Source organism: Nothobranchius furzeri, chromosome 7, assembly GCF_043380555.1.
Source record: "Nothobranchius furzeri strain GRZ-AD chromosome 7, NfurGRZ-RIMD1, whole genome shotgun sequence".
NCBI lineage: Eukaryota > Metazoa > Chordata > Actinopteri > Cyprinodontiformes > Nothobranchiidae > Nothobranchius > Nothobranchius furzeri.
Window position 1 is genome coordinate 66,945,831 of NC_091747.1, and position 12,500 is coordinate 66,958,330.

General features: G+C 44.5%; 2 protein-coding genes across 5 annotated transcripts in view; one reads left to right on the top strand and one right to left on the bottom strand.

The window, feature by feature from the left end:
- lcor (ligand dependent nuclear receptor corepressor) overlaps positions 1–1,361 on the bottom strand; it is a 103,212-nt gene extending 101,851 nt beyond the window's left edge. The window contains exon 1 of the mRNA XM_054751884.2: positions 1,087–1,361. Coding sequence (XP_054607859.2) covers positions 1,087–1,183 — 97 coding nt within the window. The 5' untranslated portion in view covers positions 1,184–1,361. The remainder of the gene's footprint in view (positions 1–1,086) is intronic.
- A 2,105-nt stretch (positions 1,362–3,466) lies between these two features.
- LOC107382407 (MORN repeat-containing protein 4) overlaps positions 3,467–12,500 on the top strand; it is a 34,770-nt gene continuing 25,736 nt past the window's right edge. The window contains exons 1-2 of one of the 4 annotated variants that reach the window (XM_054751879.2): positions 3,467–3,581; positions 4,770–4,889. In XM_054751879.2, coding sequence (XP_054607854.2) covers positions 4,775–4,889 — 115 coding nt within the window. In that variant the 5' untranslated portion in view covers positions 3,467–3,581; positions 4,770–4,774. Of the gene's footprint in view, positions 3,582–4,766; positions 4,890–12,500 lie in introns of all 4 variants that reach the window. The other 3 variants (XM_054751882.2, XM_054751878.2, XM_054751881.2) reach the window with 3 other exon arrangements.

Genomic DNA, 12,500 nt, shown 5'->3' on the forward strand with positions numbered 1-12,500 from the left:
CACGCACACACACACACACACACACACACACACCAGATCAGTAGAGTCTACATAATAAAACTAGTGAAGCACCGATATGAGATGTTTGGGCCGATACCGATTTACTGACATTAATGCTTCTAAAATCAGCAATTTTGTATAAAATGAAAATTATTAAAGCTGAATTTACGTTATTATGTACACACAACACACACACACACACACACACACACACACACACACACAACACACATACACACACACACACACATCCACGCTTCTGAGATGATTTCATTCAATGTCATGTGACTAAACAATTCCCACCCCCCACCCCCACCCACCCCGAAACAGGCAAACAAATGGAGACAAGATGGAAAAAATATTGGTTGTCAGTATCGGCCGGTTTTATTTATCGGAGCAAAACAGATATGTTAAAAATGACTGACATCGGCCGAAACCGATATAATAACCCTATCTGAACCAGTTATCTGCAGCATCAACAAGTCCACGCACACCACACACACACACACACACACACACACACACACACACACACCATTCTTCCTAAAATGTGCTCCTCTATGCAGCAATGCGCGCACCCACACGCCGCTTTCCAGGGCAGAGGACGACTCTTGGACTCTGAGTGCGCGTGCACCACCTTCTCAAACACTCAATCTGGGTGCGCGCGAGTGTGCACGGGCCGGCCGATAGCGGGGACTGTGATTGGCCGGAGCGGAGCTGAATCTGAACACGTGACCAGCACTGCTTGGCTACAATAAATAAAACTGCTATGAGAGGAAATTGTTGTAGAAAATACTCCGTTACTCGGGCAGCGGCTGAAAGTCCCGGTGAGCGCGCAGAGGGCGGTGAGCGGGTCACCGGGCAGGTGGATTACTGGACCCGAACCCACGCTGGAACTTGGAGCGGATCGTTTAGGATGTGTCCGGGGGGAGGCGGGCAGCGCCGGCTGGAACAACATCGCAGCTCCGCGAAGCTCTCCAGCGGTCACTGCAGCCCGGATATTTGCTGCCCAGTCTTTAACAAGCCCCGTTACGTGCACAAACACACCGAACACACACGCGCACGCAATAATCCAGGCGAGCTTACCTACACAGTGAATGAGTTTGTGCCTCCAAGAGTCAAGTTCCTGCCGAAAGCCGCGCCTCTCTATCGTGCATTGCTGCCTTTTGCACAGACTCGCCATTTTCTATCGGCCCCTCCCGTGGGCGCGCACATACTGCTGGGTGCTTCCCTGCACGCACGTCACTGGTGGTTTTTATTCTAGGGCTGGGTGGAGAGCGATGTGAGGGGACGGGGCTGCAGCATCCCCCTTTCTATGGTATGGCGCTGTTTGTCCCACCCACCGAAAGCGCCCCCTCCCCACGACTCCCAGCATCCCCGCGCGAGGATGCGCTGTCATTGGTGCCTTTAATTGGATGCTTGTCTGTTTTAATGCTGTGCTGCTGGAGAGAGAGAGAGAGAGAGAGAGAGAGAGAGAGAGAGAGAGAGAGAGAGAGAGAGAGAGAGAGAGGCGCACGGGCGCCGGTGCTCCAAATGTGCCGTGGCTTAGAGCTATATGTGTCAAAGGGCGGCGGCGCTGCGGGGAATGCGGGAGCGCGTAAAGACGCAGCACGGTAACTCAACAGATGCGTTACAGAGTAACACACACACACACACACACACACACACACACACACACACACACACACACACACACACACACGAAGTGTGTGTGTACAGCTCCAATAGAACCAGACACAAAAAATCTGCAAAGTCAAAACAAACTGAACTCAAACTCCACCTCTAGGATTACTCTCAGCTGGGATTACCTCCTCCACGTGTTTACTCCAGCTCACCTGGGTCACGTTTAAGGAGGAGCAGCGTATTTTAATAATATAACAACAACAATAATAATAACAACAAAGGTGGTAATAATAATAGCTATAATAATAATTATTATTATTAAATAATAATAATAATAATAATAATAATAATAATAATAATTAGTATTATTATTAAATAATAATAATAATAATAATAATAATAATAATAATAATTAGTATTATTATTAAATAATAATAATAATAATAATAATAATAATTATTATTATTATTATTATTATTATTATTATTATTATTATTATTATTATAAAGAAAGAAAACAATCTTTTATATTGCCCCTCTCAACATAAAATAATGAGGCGATTCACAATAAAAACAAATTTAAAATAAAAAACTACATTTTAAAAAATCAGTAATAATATTTTTAAGCGTTTGGGTTTACTCGCGACAATCGCTGCACTCCAGTGCACACCGGGGGCATCTCAGCCACGAAGCGGCTTCTTCGTTGTGCTCCTCGCTCGACTCGTGAGATCACCTTTGAGTTTTGTAATCTGCCATTAAACCAAAAAGAAGGAAATCGCTGTTTGACGTCATTTATGATGACGGGATTAAAGCCATGAAAACAGACCGCTGCACTTCCGGAACAGGAAGTAAACAAGCCGTTAGGTCACTTGTGTTGATGGACTCTACATAGATACGAAGTTGCATCGCTGTAATAGACTTTTATTTTGAATATTACCAGGGATTTTACACTGAAAGTGTGTCATTTCCTGTCTAGCCCTAAGCTAACTGCGGGAATTGTTGCGTTCCAGAAGCGGCGCTCTAAAGGGATTTTTGCCTTTCTTTAAAAACTTCAATTGAAAATCCGTAAAACAACCGAACATGTTCAAATGGGTGAATTGTGAGCTGAACTGCTTGCCTTAAAAATAGAACCTGAGCCCATCTTCATCGGTGCAGCACGCCGCTTCTAGGACACGCCTAAAAATGTTAGCGTTGCGGCTGGTGTGAACCCCCCCATAGACTCTAATGGATTCTGTTAGGAGTGCCGTGGTGCTTCCGGTGGGCACGTAGGGTTAGACCGGACTGAGCCAGACTCGTGTTTTTGTAAATGAACTGAACTGACAGCAGTGCTGGAGCATAACAATAATTATCAGAGCTTCTACGTCATCAAACAGGCTTTAACAAGAGCGCTGACATCATGTTCCATCAAGCTAACTCACTGGCAGGAGGGAACGATATGCACGGATCAATCCGTTTGTTTGTGGCACAGCTGCCTTCTTTCACCAAACACGTATTTCAGCTGAGTCCTGTCAAAATAAAGTTCATAAACAATGAGATCATGAAGGGATTTCCTGGGGTTGGTCACCTTTGTGTCACCTCACCTGTAGCTAACTTTGACCTGTAAATCAAGTCCTGAGGGAAACTGCTCTAATCAGCGACAGGAAGGAAGACCTGGAGCTGGATCAGCAGCAGGAATCTCGCAGTCCTCCACTAATCCAGCTCAGAGCTCAGAGAACAGGCCAGGGCCGGCAGCAGCACTATGGATCCCGGACAAACATGTCTCCTCAGCGGCTGCACGGGTCGGGAAGCAGCCAATAGGAAGGCACCTTGAGAGGAGGTGCCACAATGACAACCAATCAGATCGCAGCTCTGATTCGGCCGAGCCAAAAATGAGACAGGTGGAAAAGCCAAAGTAACGGCGCAGCCTGCAGCCGCACCGCGTGCTCTCAGAGATGTGACGGAGCGGTGCTCAGAACGCAGGTAACCTTTTTCATTCCCGCATGCCTGCTGCACGCGCTCGGGTGTGCGCGCGCATGTTTGGGAGGTTGATAGCGTCATGCCGGCAGGATGAAAGGGTTTAGAGCTCCGTTACTGTGGCAACATTAGATGGAGGGGTAGACACTCCTCCTCCCGTCTAAGCGCATTCTGCCTGATGGCTTTTGCGCAATTACTCCGCCTAATAAACGGCTTTTGGCGGGTTTCTGTCTTGTAGAGCAGCTTTAGTGATGACCGGGTCCCCCTGCGAGGCTCCGTTATGACAGGCTAGCATCAGCATCCTCCCTGACCAATAGGAACAAACGCGCTGCTGGTCAGCGACGCAGAGAGGACTTTCACCTCTAAAATAACCCGAAAGCTGTGACGTGTCCTCAGAATCCAGCCAGCTCCTCTCATAATCATCTCCTGCTGAGGTCTAGGAGCAGCAGCGCTTCCTGTGTCATCACCAGATGATGTGTGGTGCCACGCGGTGGTGCTTCTGGTTCTTCTGATCCAGAAAGCTGCTCTAAGTGCAGAAGGTCCCGTTCACCAGAGATGAGGTCAGTTAGGTGCAGCAGAAGACTCGCGCACACGCGGAACACGGTAGACCTGACACCGGTCAGGCTCGTCTCACGTGTTCATGTGTCATCAAGAGTTTTGGTCAGAAGGGGCTCGACTCTTCTTCCTGTTGGACCACCGCTGGTCTCATCTGGTCTGGTGCGCACTGACGGCACTCAGAACTAAAACTAGTGTGTGTGTGTGTGTGTGTGTGTGTGTGTGTGTGGGAGCATGTGTATGTGTGTTTTAGGCGTGTGTGTGTGTGTGTGTGTGGGAGCATGTGTATGTGTGTTTTAGGCGTGTGTGTGTGTGTGTGTGTGTGTGTGTGCATGTGTGTTTTAGGTGTGTGTGTGTGTGTGTGTGTGTGTATGTGTGTTTTAGGTGTGTGTGTGTGTGTGTGTGTGTGTGTGTGTATGTGTGTTTTAGGTGTGTGTGTGTGTGTATGTGTGTTTTAGGCGTGTGTGTGTGTGTGTGTGTGTGTGTAAGTGTGTATGTGTGTGTGAGAGCATGCATGTGTGTTTTAGGCGTGTGTGTGAGTGTGTGTGTGTGCGTTTGTGTGTGTGTGTGTGTGAGTGTGTGTCAGCTTCTGCGTGTCTCCTGATGATGTGTATTGTGTGTTAACATGAATGCCAGCAGGACCCATGACCCTGACACGAGGATCCTTCACCTACTCCAACGGGGAGGAGTACCACGGGGAGTGGAAGGAAGGCAAGACTCACCCGCTCCACCCATCATCCTCCATCACTCACTGCATTTGTACGAGCAGCAACACCATCATCATGTGATCATGTTTATGTTTATGTTTATTTATTTGGCAGACGCTTTTATCCAAAGCGACTTACAGTTTATAACCTATAGGGCATGTTGTGATCAGTGGGGGAAACCGGAGTACCCGGAGGAAACCCACGCATGCATGGGGAGAACACGCAACTCCACGCAGAAAGGCCGCAGCCGAGTTTCGAACCTGCAACCTTCGTGCTGCGAGGCAACAGTGCTAACCACTGCACCACCATGCAGCCCATGATTAATACCCATGCATGGGCCACACTCTTGTAACACCACCTGATAACAGAATAATGCTCTCCTGATCTGCAGCAGCTCCTTACTCATCCTATGGAAGCATTATCATGACAAATATCACGAGCTTGAATTTTCTATTTGAGAGCAGGATCTCATATCTGTGTGCTCAAAACGTGTAATGCTTGTACGCAAAACGTCTGCTGTCTTTCAGATTTACTCTGTTCTCCTGCAGATCTTTGTTTCTGCGCTCAGATTTAACCTTCTTACCCTGGAATTGTCTTCTCACGTGAAAACTTTTTCTCGGCATCGATCCGAACTGCTCCCACAAGTCTGTTCCCTGCTCACGGATTTTTTTCTGCTCTCTCAAAACTTGAAAGTATAATCTCCTAGCAACCACTCAGCCAATCGGAGAACTGTTTGGAACTGGGCAGTGACAAACTTCTTTGCGTGCTCTTGAGTTCAAAGCGGGTAATCGTGTGTGGCTTCAGCAGTTAGCTACATCTGCTCTTCAGCTTTCTGCTCCACCTGACGATGACCAAGTGGACAGGAAGTGATTCCCAGCTGATCAAAACTAAGGAATTATTCTGGCCAAAAAGACTTCATACATACATACCTCTACATATATGTACCACGACGATTACTATACCATACAGACACATATATACCATGCAGACACATGTACCGTAAATCCTCTAATATTAGCCTGTATTCAATTAACGGGCGGGTAACATATTTTGGCCGGTGTCGGAGTCGGCGGAGGTGAATAATGGCCGGTTTTTTATTGTGGCCGGGTGGAATGTGGTAACAAGCAAGTACGGGGGCGGTTGTGTCATCGTCTCACTTTTGATTTGCCAGTGATAGACCTCGAGGGTAACTTTAACCGTGCGGAGACGAAGAGGAGGCGAACATTTGATATCAAGTTCAAAGAGAACGTGCTGATTATGCTGCAGAACACTCTGGGGAGCAGTAGCAGGGGTTGTATGAACTAGTCGACTTCTCTATAGTGACTTGTTATGCCTGTCATCGACTAGTCGCTGTCACGTGATAATGACCGGCAAGATGCAGTCCTCGGAAAAGACAGCAGCCTGCTGTCAGCAGGTGACAAGCTCCTGCGCTCGGGGGGGGGGGGGGGGGGGGGGGGGGCAACGCGCTGTGCCAGAGCGTCGGTACTGACACGCGATCGTTCATGTCGGTTCATTTCCTTTAATGTTTTCTGTCTTTTATTTGCGCCTGATGTGTTTCGCTGCTGTGGAGCGGGGCGCATCACCTTACCTTATATATATATATATATATATATATATATATATATATATATATATATATACATATATACCATACAGACATATTACCATACGGGCACATATATACCATACAGACATATTACCATACAGACACATATATACCATACAGACATATTACCAGACAGACACATATATACCATACAGACATATATATACCATACAGACATATGTGTACCATATGGGCACATATATACCATACAGACATATTACCATACAGACACATATATACCATACAGACATATGTGTACCATATGGGCACATATATACCATACAGACATATTTGTACCATATGGGCACATATATACCATACAGACATATTTGTACCATACGGGCACATATATACCATACAGACATATTTGTACCATACGGGCACATATATACCATACAGACATATTTGTACCATACGGGCACATATATACCATACAGACATATTTGTACCATACGGGCACATATATACCATACAGACATATTTGTACCATACGGGCACATATATACCATACAGACATATGTGTACCATACGGGCACATATATACCATACAGACATATTTGTACCATACGGGCACATATATACCATACAGACATATGTGTACCATACGGGCACATATATACCATACAGACATATTTGTACCATACAGGCACATATGTACCATACAGACATATTTGTACCATATGGGCACATATATACCATACAGACTTATTTGTACCATACGGGCACATATATACCATACAGACATATGTGTACCATATGGGCACATATATACCATACAGACATATTTGTACCATATGGGCACATATATACCATACAGACATATTACCATACAGACACATATACACCATACAGACATATGTGTACCATATGGGCACATATATACCATACAGACATATTTGTACCATATGGGCACATATATACCATACAGACATATTTGTACCATACGGGCACATATATACCATACAGACATATTTGTACCATACGGGCACATATATACCATACAGACATATGTGTACCATACGGGCACATATATACCATACAGACATATTTGTACCATACGGGCACATATATACCATACAGACATATGTGTACCATACGGGCACATATATACCATACAGACATATTTGTACCATACGGGCACATATATACCATACAGACATATGTGTACCATACGGGCACATATATACCATACAGACATATTTGTACCATACGGGCACATATATACCATACAGACATATTTGTACCATACAGGCACATATGTACCATACAGACATATTTGTACCATATGGGCACATATATACCATACAGACTTATTTGTACCATACGGGCACATATATACCATACAGACATATGTGTACCATACGGGCACATATATACCATACAGACATATTTGTACCATACGGGCACATATGTACCATACAGACATATTTGTACCATACGGGCACATATGTACCATACAGACATATTTGTACCATATGGGCACATATATACCATACAGACATATTTGTACCATACGGGCACATATATACCATACAGACATATTTGTACCATACGGGCACATATATACCATACAGACATATTTGTACCATACGGGCACATATATACCATACAGACATATATCTACCATACGGGCACATATATACCATACAGACATATGTGTACCATACCGGCACATATATACCATACAGACATATGTGTACCATACGGGCACATATATACCATACAGACATATTTGTACCATACGGGCACATATATACCATACAGACATATGTGTACCATACGGGCACATATATACCATACAGACATATTTGTACCATACGGGCACATATATACCATACAGACATATGTGTACCATACGGGCACATATATACCATACAGACATATTTGTACCATACGGGCACATATATACCATACAGACATATTTGTACCATACGGGCACATATATACCATACAGACATATTTGTACCATACGGGCACATATATACCATACAGACATATGTGTACCATACGGGCACATATATACCATACAGACATATGTGTACCATATGGGCACATATATACCATACAGACATATTTGTACCATATGGGCACATATATACCATACAGACATATTACCATACAGACACATATACACCATACAGACATATGTGTACCATATGGGCACATATATACCATACAGACATATTTGTACCATATGGGCACATATATACCATACAGACATATTTGTACCATACGGGCACATATATACCATACAGACATATTTGTACCATACGGGCACATATATACCATACAGACATATTTGTACCATACGGGCACATATATACCATACAGACATATTTGTACCATACGGGCACATATATACCATACAGACATATTTGTACCATACGGGCACATATATACCATACAGACATATGTGTACCATACGGGCACATATATACCATACAGACATATTTGTACCATACGGGCACATATATACCATACAGACATATGTGTACCATACGGGCACATATATACCATACAGACATATTTGTACCATACGGGCACATATATACCATACAGACATATGTGTACCATACGGGCACATATATACCATACAGACATATTTGTACCATACGGGCACATATATACCATACAGACATATGTGTACCATATGAGCACATATGTACCATACAGACATATGTGTACCATATGGGCACATATATACCATACAGACTTATTTGTACCATACGGGCACATATATACCATACAGACATATGTGTACCATACGGGCACATATATACCATACAGACATATTTGTACCATACGGGCACATATGTACCATACAGACATATTTGTACCATACGGGCACATATGTACCATACAGACATATTTGTACCATATGGGCACATATATACCATACAGACATATTTGTACCATACGGGCACATATATACCATACAGACATATTTGTACCATACGGGCACATATATACCATACAGACATATTTGTACCATACGGGCACATATATACCATACAGACATATATGTACCATACGGGCACATATATACCATACAGACATATGTGTACCATACCGGCACATATATACCATACAGACATATGTGTACCATACGGGCACATATATACCATACAGACATATTTGTACCATACGGGCACATATATACCATACAGACATATGTGTACCATACGGGCACATATATACCATACAGACATATTTGTACCATACGGGCACATATGTACCATACAGACATATTTGTACCATACGGGCACATATGTACCATACAGACATATTTGTACCATACGGGCACATATATACCATACAGACATATTTGTACCATACGGGCACATATATACCATACAGACATATGTGTACCATACGGGCACATATATACCATACAGACATATTTGTACCATACGGGCACATATGTACCATACAGACATATTTGTACCATACGGGCACATATGTACCATACAGACATATTTGTACCATACGGGCACATATGTACCATACAGACATATTTGTACCATACGGGCACATATATACCATACAGACATATTTGTACCATACGGGCACATATATACCATACAGACATATGTGTACCATACGGGCACATATATACCATACAGACATATGTGTACCATACGGGCACATATATACCATACAGACATATTTGTACCATACGGGCACATATATACCATACAGACATATGTGTACCATATGAGCACATATGTACCATACAGACATATGTGTACCATATGGGCACATATATACCATACAGACATATGTGTACCATACAGACATATGTGTACCATATGGGCACATATATACCATACAGACATATGTGTACCATACAGACATATGTGTACCATACGGGCACATATATACCATACAGACATATGTGTACCATATGAGCACATATGTACCATACAGACATATGTGTACCATACGGGCACATATATACCATACAGACATATGTGTACCATACGGGCACATATATACCATACAGACATATATATACACCCTACTCGCTGTGGTCCAGTCCAGGTGAGCCATTCTGACCTTGCCAGGTCTGACCAAACCCTAGCCCTTTTAGTCAAATCCAAATGTCTCCTCTGTAATAAAATGAGAACTCAACCGTGGACCTTCAATAAAAATAGTAAGGAAGGGAAACTCTCTGAGACTCTGCAGCGGGTTTGAGTTCTCAAAGAGATCCTGATCCATCAGGGTTCTTCTTTAGCTGTGCCTCACGTCATCAGGAGCCCATCGTCCTGCAGTTGTTGCAGGATCTTCAATCATCAGTCGCCAAGTTAAAGTGGGTCAGAACACTGCAAAGGGCTGCCTTCACAAGTGCTGACGTTAACGGATTCTGTACTTATTTATCAACACACACACACACGCACGCACACACACGCACACACACACACACACGCACACACACACACACACACACGCACGCACACACACGCACACACACACACACGCACACACACACACACACGCACGCACGCACACACACGCACACACACGCACACACACACACACACGCACACACACACACACACACGCACGCACGCGCACGCACGCACACACACACACACACACAGGGAAAGGTTTGGCTGCGATGGGCTTCGTTCTGCTTGTTCTCACGTCAGCTCAGCATCCAGACAACTCGTGATGCTCTTCTGTGCTCGGCCTGTTTGGGCTGCCAGGGCGTCTCGTCACCTCCAAAGAAACATGTCTTCCGCAGACGAGCAGCTGTTGAGCACATGTACGTTCTTCTTGGACAGCAGGACCAGGGACTCACTAAAGAGTCCATGTAACTAGAACTTTAACGGGTCGGTGCTTCTCAGCTCTTGTGTTTCAGCATCAGACTGGACCAGTTTCCCAGCGGTCTCTCATCCAGATGCTGATCATCTTGTGTGAGCTGCAGGACCTGGCTGACATGGTGTGGTGTGACTCGTGTTGGAAACCTTCTCAGAGCTTTCTCTGTGACAGAAAATGCTAAAATCGCAGAGCTTTTGATTTCTGGGTGCGAGCTGCAACGCTTTGCTGTTTTATCACGTTTCCAGATCCTCCCAGCTCCTGACCCGAACCCAGCCACAGACTGGTACCTCAGTTTAGTTTCTGCTAGTTGGCACACATTTGGATGGGTCGGCCATGAACATTTGAACAAGTGCTTTGTCGATGTGACAGTTCCTTTGCAGTCGTGTCGTGGAAAAGATCCGATTTGGTACATCCAGCTAGGCACTGAATGTTGTCTGAGAGCCATAGTTTCACTTTTATTCTCCTTTTACGTGGATGAGAATAAATCCATTCAGCTGTTTGACTTCATGCTGTTTTGATAAATATGAGCAGCATTACGTCACACAGTGGGGCAGCCGAACTTTCCCCTGAGAGGCTGTTTTCTTTAGGAAACATTCCCAGGCAGCTGGAGTTCTGCTGGGATCTAATTTTGTATCACCTCATTTACCTTTTCCTAACATGCCATTATTTTCTGGCACGTCTAAAACATTTGTGATTACACTTCCTGTTCATTTTTAGCGTGAAATGTTAAATTAACGCTGCCAGCAGTAATATGGTGTGTGTGTGTGTGTGTGCGTGCGTGTGTGTGTGTGTGTGTGTGTGTGTGTGTGTGTGCGTGCGTGTGTGTGCGTGCGTGTGTGTGTGTGTGTGTGTGTGTGTGGTAGTCATGAACACAGACTGCCTTTGCATCTAAGCATGCAAAGTCATTGTTGGCACACAAACATGTAGGTGTGTGTCAGACAGAGGTCTTCCGTGTCACATGAATAATTCAGTCCAGCTCTGGCTAAAGACAGGCCCGGGGCTATCGAGTTACAGGAAGTAGTGCTGCATCCGCTGCAGCCCGGGAACACCAACCAGGCATTCACTACTCCTCTCTGCCCATGCACTCATTTAACATCTCGGCATTACTGCTATTGATTGACACAAAAGCTGGACAAATTCAGCTAAACCGTAATTAGCCAGAGACAGCGAGCCAACATGAGCACGGACGGAGGCGTTATCCCGACACTGAAGGACAGATTAGAGCCCGTCTGCAGG